This window comes from Haemorhous mexicanus, chromosome 5 (genome assembly GCF_027477595.1).
Source record: "Haemorhous mexicanus isolate bHaeMex1 chromosome 5, bHaeMex1.pri, whole genome shotgun sequence".
In the NCBI taxonomy this organism is placed as follows: Eukaryota; Metazoa; Chordata; class Aves; order Passeriformes; family Fringillidae; genus Haemorhous; species Haemorhous mexicanus.
Genome location: NC_082345.1, coordinates 75937434 through 75961607, shown reverse-complemented (window position 1 = coordinate 75961607; position 24174 = coordinate 75937434). Strand labels below are relative to the sequence as shown.

General features: G+C 71.9%; 2 protein-coding genes across 3 annotated transcripts; both read left to right on the top strand.

The window, feature by feature from the left end:
* Nucleotides 1-1994: 1994 nt before the first annotated feature.
* On the top strand, nt 1995-10037 carry LOC132328197 (cadherin-related family member 5-like). The gene is made up of 16 exons (XM_059847956.1): nt 1995-2055; nt 2578-2804; nt 3494-3553; nt 3644-3736; nt 4095-4181; nt 4252-4362; nt 5232-5402; nt 5497-5587; nt 6282-6388; nt 6637-6837; nt 7366-7500; nt 7825-7903; nt 8369-8565; nt 9002-9022; nt 9585-9650; nt 9744-10037. Exons 1-16 carry the CDS (start codon nt 1995-1997, stop codon nt 10035-10037), a joined length of 2001 nt encoding a protein of 666 aa, XP_059703939.1.
* Nucleotides 10038-13236: 3199 nt separating this feature from the next.
* IMPDH1 (inosine monophosphate dehydrogenase 1) lies at nt 13237-23934 on the top strand. 2 transcript variants are annotated; one of them, XM_059847687.1, is made up of 16 exons: nt 13237-13292; nt 14882-14977; nt 15328-15376; nt 15702-15803; nt 16442-16516; nt 17556-17762; nt 18623-18710; nt 19529-19728; nt 20393-20483; nt 20897-20992; nt 21354-21497; nt 21701-21845; nt 21915-22058; nt 22130-22213; nt 23087-23103; nt 23306-23934. In XM_059847687.1, exons 1-16 carry the CDS (start codon nt 13273-13275, stop codon nt 23404-23406), a joined length of 1659 nt encoding a protein of 552 aa, XP_059703670.1. In that variant the 5' UTR covers nt 13237-13272; the 3' UTR covers nt 23407-23934. The 2 variants fall into 2 exon arrangements, with proteins under 2 accessions (XP_059703670.1, XP_059703669.1); XM_059847686.1 differs by lacking the exons at nt 13237-13292; nt 14882-14977; nt 15328-15376; nt 15702-15803 and adding an exon at nt 16122-16155.
* The last annotated feature ends 240 nt before the right edge of the window (nt 23935-24174 follow it).

The following is a 24174-nucleotide window of genomic DNA, read 5'->3' as shown; positions in this document are numbered from 1 at the left end:
CCCAGGTGGGCAGGGGATGGCCCAGGTGGGCAGGGGATGGCCCAGGTGGGCAGGGAATGGCCCAGGTGTGCAGGGGAAGGCCCAGGCAGAGCCCTCGGGCAGGTGGCAGAAGTGGTGACAGCAGGCAGGTGACAGGGACTGCTCCCAGGCAGCACAGACAGGTGACATCTCCTGAATCAGGCAGTGCAGGCAGGGATGGGGCACACAGGTGATCCCCAGGCACGGCAGGTGGGACTCAGGGCTCTGGGCAGCAAGGGCTGAGGGCAGGGCAGGAGATGCCCAGGCAGGTGCCAGCAGGTGATGCCCAGGTGGAGCCCTGGCTGCTGAGAACTTTAAACTTTCTGTGCTGCCAGGCACTGCCCCCCGAGGGAGCACAGAACTTGACCTGAGACCTGACCCCGGCACGAGAGGAACAAAGAGACTCCACAGCCAGGAGGTGCAGGAGGGAGGGTGATGCCCAGGTGACACAGGTGATGCCCAGGGAGGGCAGGTGATGCAGGTGCTGCCCATGTGGTGCCCAGCCAGGACAGGTGATGCCCAGGGTGGGGCAGGTGATGCAGGGGATGCCCAGGTGGTGCCCAGGCTGGGCAGGTGGTGCAGGTGATGCTCAGGAAGGACAGGTGCTGCCCAGGTGCTGCCCAGGTGCTGCTGGTGATGCCCAGGCAATACAGGTGATGCCCAGGAGATAGAGGCGATGCCCAGGCAGGACAGGTGATGCCCAGGTGGTGTCCAGGTGATGCCCAGCTGGCACAGGTGGTGCAGGTGATGCTCAGGCAGGACAGGTGATGCCCGGACGGTGTCCAGGTGATGCCCAGCTGGTGCAGGTGGTGCAGGTGATGCCCAGGCAGGACGGGTGATGCCCGGACGGTGTCCAGGTGATGCCCAGCTGGCGCAGGTGGTGCAGGTGATGCCCAGGCAGGACAGGTGATGCCCGGGCGGTGCCCAGGCAGGGCAGGACTCGATCCCAGGCCGCTGTCCCGGGTCAGCCCCGCCCCCGGCCCGGCCCCGCCCGGTCCCGCCCCGCCCCCCCCGTCCCGCCGGGCCGGGGCAGCAGCGCCGGGGGCGGCGGCGCCGGGCAGGTACGGGGGGGCGGGGGCCGGGGGGGCCGGGGGCTGCGGGGCGGCCGGGGGCGGCGGGGGGAGGGGACTGGGGGGGCCGTGATCCCCGGGAGGGGGTCCCGGGCTGGGCGGGCGTCCCGGCCACGGGGGCCCTGCCCGGGGTGACACACGGGCGGGGTGACACCCGCGGGCCGCAGGGTGGGAAGGGGAGCCCCCCACCCCTCCTGTGCCCCCCAGCAGGGAGGGGGTCGGGGGGAGCAGCACGGGGGACCCCGCACCGCGGTGCCGGGGGTGGCTGGGGTGGCAGACGGGGAGCGCCCCCCCTTCCCCCGCCCTAATTACCTGCCGCTAATTGAGGGGGGGGCGCCATATGGCTGCCATTGCCGGGGAGCGCCGGGGGTCCCCCTGCAGACCCCCGGGCGGGGGCAGCCGCACAGCGCGGGGCGGGAGGGGCGACACGAGTGGGGTTGGTCGGGGGACCCGGGGAGAACTCCCGGGGGACACGGAGGGGGGACACGGCTGTCGCACAGGGCCAGGTGCCGGCCTGGCACCTGCCGGTGAGACCCTCGGGTGGGGACAGGGACACCCTGGGGACACGCACCGGGGACAGGGACAGCGCCCCGGGGTCTTGGGGAAGGGGACAGCGGCCCGGGTGGGTGACACGGGCAGAGACAGCCAAGCACGAGGGTCCCAGGGGAAGGGGGGTCCGGAGCGGTGACAGCGCTGGGGACCCCAGGAGAGGGGAGCTGGCAGGGATGAGGACACGGGCACAGGGACCTGGGAAAGGGGACCTCGGGGCGGTGTCAGTGCTGTCACCGGGGCTGTCCGGCTGGGGGGACACTGCGGAGGGGGCTAGGGACAGGGCCGCGGGGCCGGGGGCGGCAGCCCCGCTCCTCCCTCCCCCCTGCAGGCGCCCCCCGAGGTCCCCGTGTCCCCATGGCGGCCGCGTCCTGCCCGGCGCTCCTGGCCGCCTGCCTGGCGCTGCACCTGGCCACAGGTGAGCACCTGGGGGCACCTGGCGGACAGGGGACACCTGAGGGGAACACCGGGGCTGGGAGGGACCCGCTGGGCGTCTGGTGGGGACCCTGAGAGTGACAACCGTGAGAGGTGGGGCCCCAGGGCACGGGGACACCGAGGGCCTTGTGGGGGACCCAAAGATGCCACCCGAGAGCAGGACACTGGGGTTGATAGCCCACTGGTCTCCTGGGGACAGAGACTCGGGGGTGGGGACCCTGGGGGACACAGAGCTGCCATGCTGGGGGTCCAGGGAGTGGGACTTGGCTGCTGGGGACACGGGGGGGCTGAGGGCGGAGGTGGCAGTGCGGATGGAGTTGTTGGGCGGGGGATATGGGGACCCTGGGGCGGGGACACGAGGGACCCCGGGGGGTCAGCAGGGAACAGGTAGGGGAGGACCTGGAGAGGGGGCCGGGGGTGGGACATGGCGGTCCGGGGGCCGGGGGCCCGCGGGGCCACCCCCCCACGGACACCCGTGTGCCCATCCCCGGCGCGACAACGGCAGCCCGGGGCGACGGCTGCAGCGGCTTCGGGAACCTGTTCACGGAGATCGCGGAGAACAGCGCCCACGGCAGCCTGGTGGCGCGGCTGCCCCCGCCGGGGGACGCGGGGGGCGCGGGGGGCGGCGCCGGCCTCCAGCTCTGCCTGGTGGGCGCCGACGCCGCCTGGTTCTACCTGGACGGGCGCAGCGTCCGGCTCAACGTCTCGGCCGGGCGGGCGCTGGACCGAGAGGTGACACCACGGGGACACCCCCGGGCTCCTGTCCCGCTCCAGCCGTCCTGTGTCCGTCGGGCGTCCGTCCGTGTCCGTCCTGCATCCATCCTGTGTCCACTGTCCGTCCTGAATCCACACCCATCCACCCTGTGTCCATCCTCCACCCACCCGGGGTCCATCTGCATCCTTCTGTGTCCATCCCTCCATCCTGCATCCTTCTGTGTCCATCCTCCCTTCATCCTGTGTCCATCCCTTGCCCACCTGTGTCCATCCTCTGTCTGTCATCCATACTCCATCTACCCTGGGTCTACCATCATCTGCCCATGTTCCATTCATCCTCCTTCTTCTGCCCATCCCGTGTCCATCCCATAGTCCTGTGTCCATCCTGTGTCCATCCTGTGTCCATCCCATGTCCATCCCGTGTCCATCCGATGCCCATCCCATGCTCCTGTGTCCATCCCATGTCCATCCCACACTCCCGTGTCCATCCCGTGTCCATCCCGTGTCCATCCTGTGTCCATCCCGTGTTCATCCCGCGTCCATCCCTTCACGCTCCCTCCGTGCTGTGTCCATCCATCCCACAGCCCCTCGATCCCAGATCATCCTGCCCCATCCAGCTGGGACCCTCCTGCTTGGCTGGGGACCCCAGCATGTCCCCTGGGGCAGCCCCCCTGTCACCCCATGTCCCCTGTGCCCTGTCCCCGCAGGAGCTGGAGTCCCCGGTGCTGATGGTGGCCCTGACGTGTGCCGAGGACGGCTCCTCCCCGGTAGGGCCACACGCAGTGGGGACCCCGGGGGCTCTGGGGGCCCAGTGCCATCCTGGTCACTGCCTGTGTCCCTCCCCACGGCCCTGGCAGGTCGAGTTCCGGATCATCGTCCAGGTCCTCAACGAGAACGACAACCGGCCCCACTTCCAGGGGGCCACTGTCCTCACCCACAACGTCAGCGAGGTGACAGTGGCACATGCTGGGGACACGGGGGGTGACATGTCCTGCACATGGTCACTGTGGTGGGGCACAGATGGGCACTGGGACAGGGATGGCCATGTGCATGGTCTGGGGACAGGGACAGTCGGGGTCATGGGCACAGGGACAGTTTGTGCCAGGGGGTGTGCCCAGAAGGGATGGGGACACCCAAAAGCAGGAATGGGGATGTTGGGTGTGTTCCTGAGTGCTGGGGGTGTCCCGGCCCCCCGGTGACCCCAGGAGGCAGCTCAGGGCTGTTTGGGGACCATGGGGGGTGTTCAGGGGTGTGGGCTCTGCTTGGGGAGTAGGGGGTGTCGGGCCCCCTGGTGACCCCCGCGGGCAGCTGGCGCCGGTGCACTCGGTGGTGTTCAGCGCCCAGGCCGAGGACGCGGACGGGGACACGCTCATGTACGTCATCGACACGGCCTCGGTGAGCCGGGGCGGGGGCGGGGGGCGCGGGGGGGCCGGGGCCATCTGCCGGCCTGACCGACCCCCCCCAGCCCGACGCCCGCTTCTTCCGCATCGACCTCCCGAACAGCGGCCGCGTGGTGCTGGCGCGGGCCCTCGACTTCGAGAGCCGGCGGCACCTCGAGGTGGTCGTGACCGCCGTGGTGAGACCCCCGCCCGCCCCGGGACCCTGCTGCGCGCCCCCCGCGTCTCCCGTCTCTCCCCGTGGCCGTGGGACCCTCACCCGAGGCACTCGGACATGGGACCTCCCTCTGTGGGACCCCCACTTGTGGGACCCTGGTGCAGGACCCTGACACGAGACCCCCGCCTGTGGGACCCCTGCCCGCCCTCATGAACGGGGCCCGGGGAGGACCCCAGCCCCGCCGAGCCCTCACAGAGCCCCCGCCCGCGGGTCTGGGGTCCTCGTGCCCACCGCACCTCCTCGGGGTCACGCCCCCCACACGGCCACGCCGCGGGTGGGTTGCACAGGTGGGGGTCCCCCCCCAGGCCTGCCCACCCCCCCACGCCCGCCGGCCGTCCCCGCCGGCCCCGCTAATTGGGGGTGACGTGATCCTGTCACCTGCCCTCAATCCCCCTCATTTCCTTAATGGGCCACCTGCGCCCCCTCCCCCCCCCCCCTCCAGCGCCCCGCCCCCACCCCGGCCCCCTCGGCCCCCCCGGCCCCCCCACCCCGTGGTGGGAACTCGGCGGGACCCCACGGCCCCCGGCTGCGACCCCCACTCCTGCCTGGGGCTGGGGGCTCCTGTCCCTCCGGGTCCCCTTTACACGGGGGTCCCTGAGTGTCCCCCCCCATGCCGCGAGGGTCCCTGTGCCTGTGGGGCCCTGTGCCATTGGGTCCCTGTCCCTCGGGGTCCCCTTTACACGGGAGTCCCTGTCCCTCGGGGTCCCTGTGCCTGTGGGGCCCTGTGCCATTGGGTCCCTGTCCCTCGGGGTCCCTGTCCCTCGGGGTCCCTGTGCCTCTCCGTGCCCCCCAGCGGGTTTTGGGGCGGCCCGTGCCCCGTTTTGCCCGCAGGAGATGAACACCCGGGAGCGGTTCAACGCCTCGGCGCGGGTGCGGGTCAATGTGCTGGACGGGGATGACCAGTACCCCCAGTTCCTGCCCTGCACCCCCCGCGCCCCCCACAGCCCCCCCGTCTGCACCAGCCCCGTCTACACCGCCAACGTCACCGAGGGACAGCTCCAGGTGGGACACGGGACCCTGGGGACACCGCGGGGACGGGGCCGGGGGGGCCCGCAGGGCTCAGCCGGACACCTCCGTGTCCCCTCCTTGTCCCCAGGGCGGTCCCCTGAGCTTCAGCCCCGGCGCCGTCTATGCAGAGGACGGGGACAGGGGGCTGCGGGCGGCCATCACCTACTCCCTGCTGGCAGGTAGGAGGGACAGGGGACACGGGGGGACGCGGCGGTCAGGGACGTGGGAGGCAGCGACACGCAGACACAGGAGGGCAGGGAGGTGGGGACACGGGGTAGGCACAGACGCGTGGGCAGGAACACAGGGACGAGGACGCCACAACAGAGACACACGTGGGCCGGGACATGGGGACAGGGGTGTGTGGGCAGGGACATGGGGGGCAGAGGGGGCCGTGGTGCCCGCGGTGGGTCCCGGGGCCGCCCTGCGCCCCCCAGTCCCTGGCACTGCCGGGGTGCCCCGTACGGGGGGGGGTCTGTGGTGAGGGGATGTCCCTGGCAGGGGTCCCTGTGCCAGGGGGGTCCAAGTGAGCACAATGCAACTGCCAGATCCACCGGGGCAAATTGAATAAAGGGATTGAGCTGGGGGGGCCCTAATCCCCCCTCCGGCGTGAGGGGGGGGTCAACCCCTGGTGCACCCAAGGGTGCTCCAGCACCAGAGGGGTTAAACCTCCTCCACACTGGGGGTCAAAGGGTTAATACCGCCGTCCCTGTGCGCCCCCCTCCCCCTTCAAACTAAGGGGGTCCTCCTCGCCCTGAAGGTCCAGGAATTATGGGGGGGGACATCAGGGACCTCGCTCAGGGCTGCCCCGGGGGACAGGAGGCAGGTGGGGGGTCCGGGGGGGTCTCGGGGGTCCCCATCTCTGTGCCCCCCCAGGTCAGGAGAGCAGCAGGTTCCACATCGACAACGTCACCGGGGCCATTACGCTGCTGCGGGCGGTGGAGAGCAGCCGCCAGACCCCCGAGATCTGCCTCAGCGTCATGGTGGGCGGGACGGGGGAGGTGGGGGCTGGGCTGGGGTCCCCGGAGCGATGGGGAGGGGCTGGGGGCTCCCTGGGGAGATGGGGGCATGGGCTGGGGGCTCCCCGGGGAGATGGGGGCTCCTGGGATGGTGGGAGCTGCCCGGGGTGCTCCGGGAAGCCCCCATGGGTGCAGGAAGCTGGTGGCAGTGGGTGACACCTGGGTGTCCCGCGTGTCCCTCCACACCCCCTGTCTCCCCCGTGTCCCCCCAGGCCTCGCAGGTGAACGACCCCTCCAAGTACGCGGTGGCGCGGGCCCTGGTGCGGGTGCTGGCCCCGAACCGGCACCCGCCGCGCTTCCCCCGCGCCCGGTACCGCGCGTTCGTGCCCGCGGCCCCGCGCCGCGCCGCCCTGCTGCTCACCTTCGGCGGGCAGGTGCTCGCCCTGCGCGCACACGACCCCGACTTCCCCGAGGTGAGCGGGGCAGGGGATGAGGGCAGGGCGGGCAGGTGAGGCTGCAGACCAGGTGTGAGCAGCGGGTGCAGGTAGGGGCGGGCGGGGCACGGGGAGTGGTGCAGGTAGGGATGACGGCAGGGATGGATGCAGGTGGGATGAAAAGGTCGGGAGGCAGGGATGAAAGTAGGATGAAGGAGGGGATGCAGGTGAGGGAAGGTGCAGGAAGGGGATCTGGGCAGAGGGACAGGTGTGGGGTGAGTAGGGATGCAGGTAGGGATCACAGGGAGGGATGCAGGTAGGGATCACAGGGAGGGATGCAGGTAGGGATCACAGGTAGGGATCACAGGTAGGGATCACAGGTAGGGATGCAGGTAGGGATCACAGGTAGGGATCACAGGTAGGGATGCAGGTAGGGATCACAGGGAGGGATCACAGGGAGGGATCACAGGGAGGGATCACAGGTAGGGATGCAGGTAGGGCAGTGGGCAGCCATCAGGTACCGGGCGGGGGGGGATGCGGGCAGGAGCTGACCCCCCCGGCCCGCAGGGGGTGAATCCCCAGGTGCGCTACACCCTGAGCCAGGGCGCCAACCAGAGCCAGCAGCTGTTCCAGGTGATGCCCAACGGGCTCCTGGTGGCCCAGGCGGATCAGCTGCGGCCCGGGCAGAGCTACCGCCTGCAGGTGAGGGGGCAGCGGGGGCTGGGGAGGACTGGGGGGCAGGGGGGCTGGGGAGGACTGGGGGGCAGGGGGGCTCGGGACATGTGGGGGCTACAGAGGATTGAGGGGCACTGGGTGGGCAGGTGGGGCTGGAGGTTGTGGGTACCAGAGGGGCACCAAGGGCTGGGTGGCACCAGAGAGGGGACACGGGGTGGGACAGAGGGGACACTGAGGCTTGGGGGCACCTGCATGCACCCTTGTGTGTCCCCCCGGTGCCACAGCCATGTCCCTGTGTACCCCCTGTCCTCACCACGTCCCCCTGCCCCCTCCATGCCCCTTCCCCCTCAGGTGCTGGCACGGGACGAGGAATCGGGCGAGACCTCGAACACGACGGTGGAGCTGGAGGTGCTGTGGCCAGGGCAGGCAGGTACGGAGGAGGGGGAACCCCAGAAACCCCCTAGGGACCCCTCTGGGACCGTCCCCATCCCCATGGCACTGGAACACCCCCCAGGGACCCTTTTTAGGGATCCCCCTGCCCCCTGGCACTGGGCACCCCCCAGAGACCCCTGCCCCTGGTGATGGGGTCTCCCCAGATCCCCTCCCGGTGAAGAGGGGCCCCCCCAGCACTGTGTCCTCCCAGGGATGGATTTTCCCCAAGCTCCCCAGGGTGACGGGGTCCCGTAGCCACTCCCGTACCGTGATGGGGTCCCCCCCCGGGATGGGATCCCCCCCACCCGGGATGGGATGTGTCCCCCCCTCCCCGCGCCCCCGGGACCCCTCGGAGCCCCCCGGGCCGTGCCGGGGTTTGTCCCCGCCCGCTCCTCCGTTGCTGTCCCCCCCGCTGACGTGTCCCCTCTGTCCCCCCCGCTGACGTGTCCCCTCTGTCGCGCAGCCCCCCGGGACCCCTCGGAGCCGGCGGCCGGGCGGGGGGTGCCGGCGGGGGCGGTGGCGGGGGGCGCGGGGGCGCTGCTCCTGCTCGGGGCCGTGCTCCTGCTGGCGCTCCTGGCGCTGCGGGCGCGGCGGCGGCGGCGGCGGCAGCAGCGCACGGCGGACCGGGCGGCGCTCGCCATCGAGAAGCACCCCAACGTGGTAGGGGCCCCCCAGCCCCCGGGCACCCCCACCTGCTCCCCCGGAGCTCCCCCCGAACCTCCAAAGCTCCCCCAGTGGCCCCCGCACCCCCAAACCGCTCCAGACCCCCAGCTCTCCCCAAACCTCCGGCACCCTCATCCCACCCTCGGGTCTGGGGTCAGGGGAGGGGTCCCCGGGTCAAGGGGGGCGCTGCGGGACCGGGGACCCTCCGGGGGGGGATGGGGGGTCCCCTTTTTGAGGGGCTGGGAAGGAAGGGGGGCTCCTGGGTCTGAGGGGGCTGTGGGATGGGGGCTCTGCTGGTTTGGGGGGGCCGTAGGCAGGCGGTTCCCAGGTCTGGGGGGCTGGAAGGGGGTGCCCGGCCCTGGGGGCTGCGGGAAGGAGGGAGCCCCCCCTCGTGCCTCAGTTTCCCAGCTGACCCCCCCGTTCCCCCCCACAGAGCCTGAGGTGGTTCCAGCCGGTGAGTGGGGGGAGAGGGCGGGGACCCCCAAAAAATGCTGGGGGGGAGAGTCACCCTGCTCTGAGCCCCCCCAAAGGGGGATGCGGGGTCCCCTGTGCCAGGGGGTCCCATCAGGAGGGGTCCCTTGGGGAGGGTCGGGGTCCCATGGGGGGGTCCCATGGGGGGGTCCCGAGCTGGTCCTGCCGGGGGGAGTCGGGGTGATGGGAGCTCCCACGGGGGTCCCGGGTACTGGGGAGACATTGGGGTGCTGGGGGGGTCCCACCATCGGGACTGGGGGGGGGCGGTGAGGTGCTGGGGGGGCGGCCCCAACCAATTGTGGGGGGGGTCCCTGTGCCTGGGGTGTTCGAAGTGCCCGGGGGGGTCCCACGGGGGGCCCCCGGTCTGGGCAGGGTTTGGAGCACTGGGGGTCCCTATGGGGGGTCCTCGTGCAGGGGGGACCCCGCGGGGCGGTCGCGGTGCCGGGGGGCTCCCATGGAGGGTCCCCGCGCGGGAGGGGGTCCCGTGGGGGTGTCCGGTGTGAGGGGTGTCCCCTGCCCCCCTGACCCCTCTGTCCCCTCCGCAGGTGCAGGCCGGCAAGTCCCCCCCGAGCCCCCCGCGGCTCTACTACCCCAACGAGGGCTACAGCGAGGTGGGCGAGGTGCCCCCGCCGCCCCCGCCGCCCCCCCCGCCGCCGCCGCCGCCGCCGCCGGCCCCCCAGGCGCCCCCCGCCCCCAAACCCCAGGCCAACTCCGTGGGGCGGCCGGGGGGGGGCTCGCCCGGGGGGGGATCCCCGGCGGGGTCGCCCCCGGCCCCCCGCGGCAGCCCCAGCCCCCCCCGCGCCCCCAGCCCCGGCGAGGTGCCGGGGGGTCCCGCGGAGGGGGGGGGCAGCCCCGCGGCCGGGGGGCGCCGGGGGGCGCCGGGGGCGCTGCCCGCGCTGGAGGAGGTGAGCGAGGAGAGCCTGGAGGAGGCGCCGGGGGGCGACCCCCGCGGGCCCCCCCCGCTGCTGCAGCTGCTCGAGGACTCCATCGAGTGCTGAGGGGCGGGGGCCGCGCTGGGGGGCTCAATAAACACCTGGAAACACTGCTGGGAACTGGGCAGCGCTGGGAGGGACTCGGTGGGACTGGGCAGCGCTGGGAGGGACTGGGTGGGACTGGGCAGCACTGGGAGGGACTGGGAACTGGGCAGCGCTGGGAGGGACTGGGTGGGACTGGGCAGCGCTGGGATGGACTGGGTGGGACTGGGCAGCGCTGGGAGGAACTGGGTGGGACTGGGCAGCGCTGGGAGGGACTGGGAACTGGGACTGGGCAGCGCTGGGAGGAACTGGGAACTGGGCAGCGCTGGGAGGGACTGGGTGGGACTGGGCAGCGCTGGGAGGGACTGGGAACTGGGACTGGGCAGCGCTGGGAGGGACTGGGTGGGACTGGGCAGCGCTGGGATGGACTGGGTGGGACTGGGAGACACTGGGGTGTGCTGGGGGTCACTGGGGGGGGTCTCTTGGGGGTCCCTGGTTCGCACTGGGGGTGACGCTGGGTGTCCCTGGGGTGCTCTGGGATGGACTGGGAGACACTGGGGGGGTCACTGGGGTGCTCTGGGTGTCACTGGGGGTGTCACTGCGATATTCCGGGGGTTGTCACACTCCCCCCGTCCCCGCTCCCATTTGGGCGTTTCCCGCGTTCTCCTGGCCCCGCCCCTGGGGGCGGTATCTCCCTGACCACGCCCCTTAAAGGCGCCGCGTCCCTTAAGCGGAGCTGCCTGCGCTGCCCCATGAGGGGGGCGTGGGTCCCCCTGCCCCCCGTGGGGAGGGTCCCGGGGCGGGGGCGATGGGGCCGGGGGGGCGGAGTGTCCCCTGGGCGTCCCCCAGGTGCCACGAGGGCGCCGTGGGGTCCCTGTGCCCCGCGCGGGGTTTGGGTGCCGCGGGGGGGCCCTGGAGTGCGGGGGACACTGGGGTGCCCCGGGGGTCCCCTGGGTGCCGTGGGGGTCCACCGGGGTGCCCTTCCCCCACGCGTGACCCCGTGGCCGTGGGCGGCCCCCGCTAAGAGGCTTGAGCGGGAGTTTGTCGCTAATCCCCGGGGTCACCGGCACCGGCGGGTCACCTCCGGCGGGTGGCACCGCACGGCGACGCGGCCACCGGGAGCGCCGGGGTGTGCGGGGACAGCGGGGTGCGCTGGGGGGCACCGGGAGCGCGGTGCGCTGGTTTGTGCTGGGAACACTGGGCACACCGGGCTGCACGGGGAGCGCGGCGAACTGGTGTGTACTGGGATGTACTGGGACATACTGGGGCGTGCTGGGAGAGCTGGGTGCACTGGGAGCACTGAGGGTACTGGGATGTACTGGGATGTACTGGGAGCACTGCGCGCAGCGCGCAGTGCTGGGACACGCTCGGACAGCTGGGTTATACTGGTTCATACTGGGAGCGCTGGGCGGAGCAGCGCCGCCCCCCCATTACCTTCCTGCCCCTCCCCCGCCCCGACCCCCCTCCCAAATCCCCCCTAATCCCGGCCGCGTTAATCCCCGGCAGCTGCCGCGGCTGCAAATGGCCCGGGGGGGGGGGGGGGGGGCACAGGCTGCGACCCCCGAGTCCCCCCGCCACCCCCGCGTGTCGCGCTCCTACGCGTGTCCCCCCTGCGCCGCTCGGAGGGGCTGGGAGTGCGACCCCCACCCTGTGGGGCGGGGGAGGGCGAGGAGGGGGGACCCGGGAGGACCCCCCTGTGCGTGACCCCCCTCCGTGAGACCTCCCCGCGAGCGTGGGGCGGACCCCGCGCCGCCCCGTGCCTCAGTTTCCCCCGTGTCGCGACCGAACCCCACGGGGTGGGCGGAGCCGAGGGGGCGGTGCCGCCCCCCCGTCCCCCCTCCCAGGACACCGGGTCCCGCTGGCAGCGGCACCCACGGACCCCCCCGGCACCAGCGGGACCCCCCCCGCCATGGAAGCGCCCCCAGAGTCCCCCGAGGGCGAGGTGACCCCCGCGGGACAGGGGGAGGGCAGGTAAGGGGGGCGGGGGGGGCTGGGGGCTCTGTGGGGGCCGTGGGGGGGGGGGCAGTGCCGGGGGTCCCGGGGGCTCGGAGCCGGGGGAAAGGTCCGTGACGGGGGGGGGTCAGTGTGGGGTGGGGGTCCGTGATGGGGGGGTCAGTGTGGGGAGGGTCAGTGGGGGGGGTCAGTGGGGGTGTCCGTGCCGCGTCCGTGCCTCGCGTGGGCTCCGTTTGCTCCCTGCGGGTCCCTGCGCTGGGGGGGTCACCTGGGGACACGGGGGGGGTCACCTTGGAGGGGGCGGGGAGCGCTGCCCTGGCCGGGGGGGGGGGGGCGCAGTGCCCCCCCGGCCCGGCTCGGCCTGCGGGGGGCGCAGTGCCGGGCCCCGCACCCACCTCGGGGGGCACCGACCCCGGGACTGCATGGGGGCGACCCCCGGGCAGGGGCGGCGGGGTGAGCGCTGGGGGGAGCGGGCAGGGCACGCCCAGGGCATCGCAGGTGAGGGCAGGGCACTCAGGTGATCACAGGGGCACACAGAGGTGATCGACCGCAGGAGCTCACCCAGGTGCACGCAGGGCTCACAGGTGATCGATTACGGGTGCTCACACAGGTGATCAGAGGTGCGCACACAGGTGATTGATCACGGGTGTACACACAAGTGATCAGAGGTGCAGGCAGGGCACCCAGGCGCTCACCCAGGCGCTCACCCAGGTGCTCACAGAAGCTCTCACAGGTGCTCACAGGTGCGGCTGCTTTGCCGCCCCATCCCCCGGGGCTCGTTACGGGCGCACGAACAGCCCCGGGGGGCGCGGGCTGTCCCCAGAGTCACCCGCGGCAGGGGGAACCCGAGGGACACCCAAAGCAGAGCAGTGTCCCCCCAGCGGGGAGGCACCCCGAAATCAGGGGTGCACCCGCAACGGGGAGCCCCCAACACACGGCGGGCACCCGACACAGGGCGTTGCTGCCCGAGAAAGGAAGCGTGCCCAAAAGAGGGGGTACCCGAAACAGAGGGGCGCACCCCAAAAAGGGGGGGCACCCAGGTGCAGGAGGCGCCCCCGCAACAGAGGCATACACCCCCCAAACGGGAGCCCCCAAAATAAAGGATTTTTCCCCAAACGCGGGGTGTACCCACCGAGAGGGGCGCTCAGCGCCGCCCCCGGGGCTGCCCCGACCCCCAGAGCGGGGGGTGCCCGATCCCGGGTACCGATCTCCGGTGTCCCCGGAGCTCCGGGGGGGGCGGGGCCGGGCCGAGGGCGTGGTCCCGGGGCGTGGTCGCGAGGCCCCGCCCCCGGCGGCGCTCAGCGCCATGGGCGAGGGGGAGCCCAGGTACTGGGGTTACTGGGGGCACTGGGAGCCAGCGGGGCGCGCCGGGGGCACCCCGGGACCGGGGCAGCGGCACCGGGGGCACCGCGGGAGGGAAGGGCGGGACCGGCGGCACTGGGAGGGACCGGGGCGTAACTGGGGCGGGAGGGAGCGGCGGCGCGGGGACACTGGGGGCGGTACTGGGGGCTACGGGGGGTGTGGGGCAGCGGTGGGGGGGTGGGAGCTTGGGGGGCACGGGGGGGTACCGGGGGGTGCGGGAGGGGCTACTGGGAACGCTGGGGGATGGGGGGGGTCTTTGGGCTGCGGGAGAGGTTACTGGGAGCGCTGGGGGATGGGGAGGTCCGTGGTGCCCGGCGGGGGTCACCGGGAGCGCTGGGGGGTCCCTGGTGTCCGGCGGGGGTCACCGGGAGCGCTGGGGCCGCTCCCGGCGCGCTGGAGGCGCTGGGCAGGCTGGGAGGGGGGGGGGGGCTGCGGCGGCCAGTCCCGGCCCGGCCCCGCCCCCGACCACACCCATGGCCCCGCCCATGGCCCCGCCCTGCGCCGGGGCCGCTGCGGGAGCGCAACGCGCGGGACCCCCACGGGAACGGGACAGCCCCACGGGGACCTCGGGACCCCCACGGGATCGGGACAGCCCCACGGGGACCCCCGGGACCCCCACGGGATCGGGACAGCCCCACGGGGACCTCGGGACCCCCACGGGACCGGGACAGCCCCACGGGGACCCCCGGGACCCCCACGGGAACGGGACAGCCCCACGGGGACCCCCGGGACCCCCACGGGATCGGGACAGCCCCACGGGGACCCCCGGGACCCCCACGGGATCGGGACAGCCCCACGGGGACCCCCACGGGAACGGGACAGCCCCACGGGGACCCCCGGGACCCCCACGGGAACGGGACAGCCCCACGGGGACCCCCAGGACCCCCACGGGAACGGGACAGCCCCACGGGGACCCCCGGGACCCCCACGGGAACGGGACAGCCCCACGGGGACCCCCAGGACCCCCACGGGAACGGGACAGCCCCACGGGGACCCCCAGGACCCCCACGGGAACGGGACAGCCCCACGGGGACCCCCGGGACCCCCACGGGATCGGGACAGCCCCACGGGGACCCCCACGGGAACGGGACAGCCCCACGGGGACCCCCGCGGGACCCAACAGGAACCTCCCGGGGACCCCCACGGGCCCGGGATCCCTCCTGAAAACCCCCACGGGACCCCCCCCCCGCCCCGCCCGGGGACTCCCCTCGAAAGAGTGACCCCTCTGTGACCCCCTCAGGAACTCCCCCCATGAACCGCCGGGACCCCCCTCAGCCCCGGTGCGGGTGGGGGTCCCCGCCATGGTGGGGCGTCCCTGTCCCGGTGTGAGGAGGGGGTGCGGGGGGAGTCCCAGTCCTGCCTGGGGAGGGGGGGAATTCTGTCCCAGTCCCGGGAGGCTCCTGGTGTGGAAGGGGGTCCCGGGGAGACCCCGGGGCTGTGCCGGGGGGATCCCGGTGCCAGCCTCCGTCCCGCAGCGTGGCCGTGGGTGGGGCGGGGTCCCGGGGTCCCGGTGTCCCGGTGTGCCGGTGCCGGTGCCAGCCTCCCTCCCGCAGCATGGCGCAGCAGCTGATCAGCGGTGCCGGCTACGTGCCCGAGGATGGGCTCACGGCCCAGCAGCTCTTCGCCTGCGCCGATGGCCTCACCTACAAGTGCGGGTGACCCCCGACCCCAAAACCCCCTGACCCCTTGGCACCACCTGACCCTCACAGGTGCCTGCAGACTGCCCCAGGGCCCCCCGAGGAAGCCCCGACTCGCCCCATGGCAGCCCCAGGGAATCCCCACGGGAACCCCACCAGGGACTCCCCGACCCCCCCTGCACCCCCACTGCCACCCCTCAGGAACCCCAGAAACCTCTCCAGACCCCCCCAGGACCCCCCTGACCCCCCAGCTCGCACGTCCCCCCTCCCTCGGTGCCTCCCCCAACCTCGGGTGCCCCCCCCTGGTGGGTCTGGGTCAGTTTGGGGTCACAGGGGGGTCCCAGCCCTGTGTCCCCCCACAGTGACTTCCTCATCCTCCCCGGATACATCGACTTCACAGCTGATGAGGTGGTGAGTGACCCCCCGGGACCCTCCCGGGACCCCCCCGTGCCGTCCCCACCGGGGTGGCTCCCCCTGGCCCAGGACCCCCTCAGTGACACCCCTGTGCCCCCATCCCCTCCTGGGCCCCCCGTGGTTCTGGGGCTGGGGGATGCCCATGGGGTCCCTGCAGGATTTGGGGTGTGGGGGCTCATGGAACCCCAGCCCTCGAGGGGTGGTCGGGGGGGGCAGGGTCCCCGTGCTTTTGGGCTGCTGGGAGGGCAGGGGGCTCAGGCGGAGTCAGGGCCCCCCGTTCTCAGGGAAGGGTCAGGATTTTAGGGGTGCTCCCCTCGCCCAGGACCTGACATCGGCGCTGACCCGAACCATCACCCTGAAGACACCGCTGGTGTCATCCCCCATGGACACGGTCACCGAGGGGGACATGGCCATCGCCATGGCTGTGAGCAGGGGGGACACTGGGGGGACACTGGGGGGACACGGTCACCGAGGGGGACATGGCCATCGCCATGGCTGTGAGCAGGGGAGACACTGGGGGGACACGGTCACCGAGGGGGACATGGCCATCGCCATGGCTGTGAGCAGGGGGGACACTGGGGGGACACGGTCACCGAGGGGGACATGGCCATCGCCATGGCTGTGAGCAGGGGGGACACTGGGAGGACACGGTCACCGAGGGGGACATGGCCATCGCCATGGCTGTGAGCAGGGGGGGACACTTGGGGGGACGCTGGGGGGACAAGGGGGACAGGGGGGACACGGTCACCGAGGGGGACATGGCCATCGCCATGGCTGTGAGCAGGGAGGACACTGGGGGGACAGGGGGGACACGGTCACCGAGGGGGACACGGCTGTCCCCACGGGTGGGGGTGCGCCCACATGGGTGGAGGCATCTCGGGGGCACTGAGGGGACATCCGGGGGACATCCGGGGCTTGTGGAGGCACCTGGGGGGTCTGGGCGGGGGGGGCTCTGTCAGACTGGGGGGGCACCGTCCCCGAGGGGTGCGAGGGGGGTGCCCAGCCGGGGGTGCCCCGGAACCCACGCCCCCCGTGCCCCCCGTGCCCCCCGTGTGCCCCCAGCTGAACGGCGGCATCGGCATCATCCACCACAACTGCACCCCCGAGTTCCAGGCCAGCGAGGTGCGCAAGGTCAAGGTGAGCCAGCGACCTGCGGTGGCCCCCGGTGGCCCCTGGCACAGGCTGGCCATCTGCTGGGCTGGTGGCCGTCAGCACCCACGCTGGGAGTCCCCTCTGTGTGCCCTGGCCTTGTGCCCCCCCGTGTCCCTGAGCACCCGGTGACTCCGGTGACACTGTCCCCCCATGTCCCTGTGCTCCCGGGTGATGCTCTCCCGTGTCCCTGAGCCCCCCTGGTGACACTGTCCCATGCCCCCGGTGACACTGTCCCGTGTCCCCGTGCCCCAGTGACAGTCCCGTGTCCCCGCACCCCCGGTGACACTGTCCCGTGTCCCCGTGTCCCGGTGAGTCCCGTGTCCCCGCACCCCCGGTGACAGTCCCGTGTCCCCGTGCCCCAGTGACAGTCCCGTGTCCCCGCACCCCTGGTGACAGTCCCGTGTCCCCGCGTCCCCAGTGACAGTCCCGTGTCCCCGCACCCCCGGTGACACTGTCCCGTGTCCCCGTGTCCCGGTGAGTCCCGTGTCCCCGCACCCCCGGTGACAGTCCCGTGTCCCCGCGTCCCCAGTGACAGTCCCGTGTCCCCGTACCCCCGGTGACAGTCCCGTGTCCCCGTGCCCTGGTGACAGTCCCGTGTCCCCGCACCCCCGTTGACAGTCCCGTGTCCCCGTGCCCTGGTGACAGTCCCGTGTCCCCGTGCCCTGGTGACAGTCCCGTGTCCCCGCACCCCCGTTGACAGTCCCGTGTCCCCGTGCCCTGGTGACAGTCCCGTGTCCCCGTGCCCCAGTGATAGTCCCGTGTCCCCGCACCCCCAGTGACAGTCCCGTGTCCCCGCACCCCCGGTGACAGTCCTGTGTCCCCGTGCCCCGGTGACAGTCCCGTGTCCCCGCACCCCCGGTGACAGTCCCATGTCCCCACACCCCCGGTGACAGTCCCGTGTCCCCGTGCCCCGGTGACAGTCCTGTGTCCCCGTGCCCCGGTGACAGTCCCGTGTCCCCGCACCCCCGGTGACAGTCCCCTGTCCCCGTGTCCCGGTGACAGTCCCGTGTCCCCGTGTCCCCAGCGGTTCGAGCAGGGTTTCATCACGGAGCCGCTGGTGATGAGCCCGGCGCACACCGTGGGGGACGTGTGGGACGCCAAGGCCCGGCTCGGCTTCTCGGGGGTCCCGGTCACCCACTCGGGGCGCCTGGGGGGGCGGCTCGAGGGCATCGTCACCTCCCGCGACATCGACTTCCTGCGCGAGGGGGACAGGGCCACCCCCCTGGCCGAGGTGGGCGTGGGCTGGGGGACAGCGGGGCAGGGGTGGGCTGGGACAGGGGGGTGGGGTGGGATAAGGGGGTGGGGTGGGGTGTGGGGGTGGGTTGGGGGCTTGTGTAATGTGGGGCAGGGATGGATGGATGTGTAATGTGAGGCACGCTGGGACACAGGGCAGGGGTGGGATGTGGGGCGGGGTTGGAGGATGGAGTAATGTGGGGCAGGATGGATGTAGGGCAGGGATGAATGGGTTGGAGGATGTGTAATATGGGGCACAGTGGGATGTGGGGCAGGATGGATGTGGGGCAGGGTTGCAGGATGTGGGATGTGGGGCAGGATGGATGTGGGGCAGGGTTGCAGGATGTGGGATGTGGGGCAGGATGGATGTGGGGCAGGGTTGCAGGATGTGGGATGTGGGGCACAGTGGGATGTGGGGCAGGGTTGCAGGATGTGGGGCACAGTGGGATGTGGGGCAGGATGGATGTGGGGCAGGGTTGCAGGATGTGGGATGTGGGGCACAGTGGGATGTGGGGCAGGGTTGCAGGATGTGGGATGTGGGGCACAGTGGGATGCAGGAGGATGGAGAGATCCGTGGCGGGGCGGGGGCTGCCCACGGTGGCCCTGGGCCCTCCAGTGCAGGTGACAGTGAAGGTGACAGTGACACACAGTGCAGGTGACAGTGACAGTACCCGTGCCTGTGACAGTGCCAGTGCATGTGACAGTGACAGACAGTGATGGTGACAGTGCTGGTGGCAGTGGAGGTGCCGGTGCCAGGATCAGTGCCAGCACTGGTGACAGTGACGGTGGCAGTGCCAGACAGTGCTAGTGCCAGCACCTGTGCTGATGCCGGTGGCACGTGGGTCCCTGTGTCCCCAGGTGATGACCAAGCGCAGGGACCTGGTGGTGGCCCCAGCTGGTGTCACCCTCAAAGAGGCCAACGAGATCCTGCAGCGCAGCAAGAAAGGTGCAGGGGGGCACCAGTCACCCCCTGAGTCACCTGTCACCCCCTGAGTCACCTGTCACAGCCCCCAAGTCCCCTGTCACCCCACAGCACCTCCCAGGTGTCCCCCCCAGTGGTCACCTCCACGCGGGGGCACTTTGGTGCCACCCTGGGCAGCCCATGGGGGATGTCCCCTGTCCCCGTTCCCCTCCCCTCACATTGTCCCCTTATGTGTCCCCAGGGCTGCTGATGGTGACCAGCACTGGTGAGCTGGTGGCCATCACTGCCCCATCCTTCAGGCCCCTCCTTGTCCCTGGGGTCAGCCCTGTGTCCCTGTTGGTGGGATCACCTCCATGTCCCTGTGTCCCTGGTGTCCCCTCCATGTCCCCCTGTCCCTGGGGTCACCTCCGTGTCCCCCTGTCCCTGGGGTCAGCCCTGTGTCCCTGTTGGTGGGATCACCTCCATGTCCCTGTGTCCCTGGGGTCAGCTCTGTGTCCCCCTGTCCCTGGTGTCCCCTCCATGTCCCCCTGTCCCTGGTGTCATCTCCATGTCCCCCTGTCCCTGGGGTCACCTCCATGTCCCCTTGTCCCTGGTGTCACCTCCATGTCCCCCTGTCCCTGGTGTCACCTCCATGTCCCCGTGTCCCTGCAGCCCCCGGTGCCCTCCACCCCTGGGTGACCCCACTGTCCCCCTGTCCCCAGGGAAGCTGCTGGCGGTGGCCAGCAGTGTCGAGCTGGTGGCCCCCATGGCCCTGCTCTGGGGGTCCCTCCTGCGCCCCCTGTCCCCGCGCTGTCCCCGCGCTGTCCCCGGCTGGGGTGACTGTCCCCGCGCTGTCCCCGCAGGGAAGCTGCCGATCGTCAACAGCCGTGACGAGCTGGTGGCGCTGATGGCGCGCACGGACCTGAAGAAGAACCGGGAGCACCCGGCGGCCTCCAAGGACGGGCGGAAGCAGCTGCGGGTCGGGGCGGCCATCGGCACCCGCGAGGACGACAAATACCGGCTGGACCTGCTGGTGCAGGCGGGCGCCGACCTCGTGGTGCTGGTGCGGGCACCCCGCACCGGGGGCACCCCAAAACCCTGAGGGGATGAGGGGGAGGACAGGGAGGAAGGGCACGGGGCCCGAGCAACCGGGCAGGGCGGGGAGCTCGTGGTGCCGGTGGGTGTGGAGGGGTCCCCGAAAATGGGGGGGTGAGAGCACCCCGAAAAATGTGAGACCCCAAAATGGGGGGATGGAAAAGGGGAGACACCGAAATGGGGGAGGGGGAGCATCCCAAAAACGGGGGCTGAGGGTGGAGGAATGGGGGGATGGAGCTGCTGGTGGAGGGGGGGGATGACCTCAGGGGGCTGCTGTGGGGGACCCCGAAAATGGGGGGCCCCAGAAACGGGGATCCCCAGAAATGGGAGGCCCCAAAAAGCGGGCAGGGATGGAAGAGAGGGGAAGGAGATGGGGATGGAGGGATGGGCGTGGAGCCGCTGGTGCAGGTGGGTGGGTGTTCCTAAGAACAGGAGGGTGGGGGCGCCCCAAAAGCCGTGGGACCCCAAAAGGGAGGGGATGGGGTCTGGGGATAGGGATGGACCTGCTGTGCTGGGGGGGAGGTGCCCCAAAAAGGCGGGGCCTGGGGGTACCCCCCGCTCATTGAACCCCAACCCTCTGCTCCCCCCGCGGCACCCCAAAACCCGCCCCCCGCACCCCAAAACCCGGCCAGGACTCCTCGCAGGGGAACTCGCGGTACCAGCTCAGCATGATCCGCTACATCAAGGCCAAGTACCCCGAGCTGCAGGTGGTGGGGGGCAACGGTGAGACCCCAGACAGGGGGGGCACTGCGGAGTGGGGGAAGTGGGGTCACCCCAAAAGAGAGGGGCAAATGGGGGTGGGATTTGGGGTGCCCCTGCAGTGCTGAGGTGGGATTTGGGTGCCATTTTGGGGGGCTGTTTTTGAGGTGCCCCCCATCCTAGTGGGGCAGGATTTGGGGAGGGTGGGGCTGGATTTGGGGTGCCACTTTTGGGCTGCTCTTTTGGGCTACGTGTTTGGGGTGCACCCCTGCAGTGCTGAGGCGGGATTCAGGGTGCCCTGGGCAGGGTCGGGGTGCTGTTTTGGGGTGCCCTGGGCAGGGTCGGGGTGCCGTTTTGGGGTGCCCTGGGCAGGGTCGGGGTGCCGTTTTGGGGTGCCCTGGGCAGGGTCGGGGTGCCATTTCGGGGTGTCCCTGCAGTGGTGACAGCGGCCCAGGCCAAGAACCTGATCGACGCCGGGGTGGACGCGCTGCGGGTGGGGATGGGCAGCGGCTCCATCTGCATCACCCAGGAAGGTGGGTGGCACCCGGGACCCCTGAGCCCACCCTGGCAGCCCCTGGACACCCTGCAGTGTCCCCAGTGTGCCCTTCGGGGTGGCCCTGTACCCGCTGTCCCCCTGCCCCCATGACAGTGTCCCTGTCCCTGATCCCCTGTCCCTGTCCCCATGGCAGTGCTGGTCTGTGGCCGTGCCCAGGCCATTGCCATGGCCATTATGGTGTCCCTCACAGTGTCCCTGTCCCCATGGCAGGGTGGCTGTGCCTGGCCCATTTCCGTGTCCCCTCACAGTGTCCCTGTCCCTGTCCCCAGCAGTGCTGGCGTGTGGCCGTGCCCAGGCTGTGTCTCTCAGTGTCCCTCACAGTGTCCCTGTCCCAGCAGTGCTGGCGTGTGGCCGTGCCCAGGCCACGGCCGTGTACCGCGTGGCCGAGTACGCGCGGCGCTTCGGTGTCCCCGTCATCGCCGATGGTGGCATCCGCAGCCCCGGGCACGCCGTGAAGGCGCTGGCACTGGGAGCCTCCACCGGTGAGCCCGGGGGCACGGGGGGCATGAGGGGGGACCGGGGGGCACAGAGGGCACCCGGAGGGGGTGGCGTGGCCACCCTGGTGCCCCGAGGGGATCCCGCAGTCCAGCCCAGCCTGAGATGGCCCCGCGGCCCCCAGCCCATCCTGGCGGGGTCTCACGCCCCCCAGCCCGCCGGGGGGGTCCCTGACGGGGTGTCCCCCCAGTGATGATGGGGTCGCTGCTGGCGGCCACCACGGAGGCGCCGGGCGAGTTCTTCTTCTCGGAGGGCGTGCGGCTGAAGCAGTACCGGGGCATGGGCTCGCTGGACGCCATGGAGCAGGGCCCGGGCAGCCAGAAACGCTACTTCAGGTACCCCGGGGGCCGGGGGGGCCGGGGAGCCGCCCCCGGCCGCCGCCCCAGCCCCTGTGTGCCCCGCAGCGAGGGGGACGCGGTGAAGGTGGCGCAGGGCGTGTCGGGCTCGGTGCAGGACAAGGGCTCCATCCACAAGTTCGTGCCGTACCTGCTGGCCGGGCTGCAGCACGGCTGCCAGGACCTGGGCGCCCGCAGCCTCTCGGCGCTCCGGTCAGTGCGGGAGGGGCCCCGGGAGGGCGGGGAGGGGTCCCGGCCGCCCCACCGACCCCCCGTGCCCCCAGGTCCATGATGTTCGCGGGGGAGCTGAAGTTCGAGCGCAGGACGGTGGCGGCGCAGGTCGAGGGGGGGGTGCACGGGCTGCACTCGTGAGTGGGGACGGGGCGGGGGGCTTGGGGGGGCTGGGGGGGATTTGGGGGGCCTGGGGGCTCTGGGGGGCTGCAGGGTTTTGGGAGAGCTGGGGAATCTGGGGGGGATTTTGGGTGGTTGAGTGTGGTTGGAGAGGGCTTGGGGGGCTGAGGGGATTGGGAGGGGGCTTTGGGGGCCTGTGGGGGGTACGGGAGATGGGGGATCTTGGGGGGCGGGGGAGGTTTTTGGGGGCTTTGGGGGCTGTGGGGGTACGGGAGATGGGGGGATCTTGGGGGGCAGGGGAGGTTTTGGGGGGCTGTGGGGGGTACAGGAGATGGGGGATCTTGGGGGCGGGGGAGGTTTTGGGGGGCTTTAGGGGCTGTGGGGGGTACGGGAGATGGGGGATCTTGGGGGCGGGGGAGGTTTTGGGGGGCTGTGGGGGGTACAGGAGATGGGGGGATCTTGGGGGGCGGGGGAGGTTTTGGGGGGCTTTAGGGGCTGTGGGGGGTACGGGAGATGGGGGATCTTGGGGGGCGGGGGAGGTTTTGGGGGGCTTTAGGGGCTGTGGGGGGTACGGGAGATGGGGGATCTTGGGGGCGGGGGGAGGTTTTGGGGGGCTTTGGGGGCTGTGGGGGGTACAGGAGATGGGGGGATCTGGGGGGCGGGGGAGGTTTTGGGGGGCTGTGGGGGGTACGGGAGATGGGGGATCTTGGGGGGCGGGGGAGGTTTTGGGGGGCTGAGGAAGGCACCCCTTCAGATCCCACCTGTAGGGCCCCAGTTGCCCCAGTCCTGGCTCTGGGGCCCCCCCAGTTACCCCGGTGTTGGGGATGGGGGTTGGGGTGTGGGGGCTTCCTGTGCCCCCCTAACCCCCCTCACCTTCCCCTCCCCTGCAGCTTTACGGTTCTGCCCTGTAAGTACCTGCTCCACCCCGGACTGGGGGGCACTGGGGGGTCCCCTTTACCTCCCTTTGTCCCCTCCCTGATGGGCGGGGGGCTGGGGGAGGGGGCACGCCCAGTCTTCCAGCCAGGATCTGGGATTTGGGGGTCCCAACCCCCCCAGAAGGGGTTTGGGGGTTCCCTTCCCCCCCTTTGACCCCCCCCTTGTCCCCCCAGTGCCGAGAGGTGGCTGCCCTGAGGAGGGGTCCCCCCGGGCCGGAGCCCCCCGCCCGGAGCCTGCGGGGACCCCCCCGGCCCCCCGACACCGGCGCTGCTGATGGGCACCCCGCCGTGGGGCACCCCCAAACCCCCCGCGCACAGGGGCCGCGGGGACCTCGGAAACCCTCCCGGAACTGGGGGTGCGGGGAGCCCCCAAATCCCCCCGGGGCACCACAGGGGAGGGGGATCCCCAGAGCCCTCAGAAATGGGGGTCCAGGGACCCCCCAGAGGTCCCGGGGCACCACGGGGCTGCGGGGACCTCCCCGGCCTCTCCAGAGAGGAGGGACCCAAAGCCCCCCCAGTGGTGTGGGGACCCCCAAACCCCGCGGGGACCCCCAAACCCTCCCTGGCACCGAGGAGCTGGCAGGGCCATGTCCCCCTGTCCCCCCGAGTGGGGATGGGGGGACCCCCAGCACTGCAGGGACCTGCCCCGCATCCCGGGGGACCCCACAGTGTCCCGGGGGACCCCACAGTGTCACAGGGGACCTCACAGTGTCCCAGGGGACCCCACGGGCCTGTGGCCTCCCGGTCTGGGGGAACCCCGGACTCGCTGTGTCCAGGGGTGAATAAAGTCTTGGAGCATCGGAGCCTGGCCTGTCCCTGTCCCTGTCCCCGTCCCCGTCCCTGGCCCTGTCCCTGTCCATGGTCCTGTCCCCTGCTTTGTCCCCGGACCGGCCCTGTCCCTGGCCCTGTCCATGGTCCTGTCCCCTGGCGTGTCCCTGTCCCTGCCGGGGGACACACGTGGCACCAGGAGGGCCCATGCCCTGACACAGGGTGGCACACGTGACACGGGTGGCAAAGGTTGGGACACACCTGGGACCCCCCAC

Excerpts from the sequence above, each read along its gene's own strand:
- IMPDH1 (XM_059847687.1), top strand. The coding sequence starts at position 13,273 with ATGGGCGAGGGGGAGCCCAG. Across the intron at positions 15,377-15,701 it reads ACTTCACAGCTGATGAGGTG|GACCTGACATCGGCGCTGAC; the intron begins GTGAGTGACCCC and ends CCCCTCGCCCAG. Across the intron at positions 18,711-19,528 it reads CCTGCAGCGCAGCAAGAAAG|GGAAGCTGCCGATCGTCAAC; the intron begins GTGCAGGGGGGC and ends CTGTCCCCGCAG.
- LOC132328197 (XM_059847956.1), top strand. The coding sequence starts at position 1,995 with ATGGCGGCCGCGTCCTGCCCGGCGCTCCTGGCCGCCTGCCTGGCGCTG. Across the intron at positions 4,363-5,231 it reads AGGTGGTCGTGACCGCCGTG|GAGATGAACACCCGGGAGCG; the intron begins GTGAGACCCCCG and ends TTTTGCCCGCAG. Across the intron at positions 9,651-9,743 it reads CCAACGAGGGCTACAGCGAG|GCCAACTCCGTGGGGCGGCC; the intron begins GTGGGCGAGGTG and ends CCCAAACCCCAG.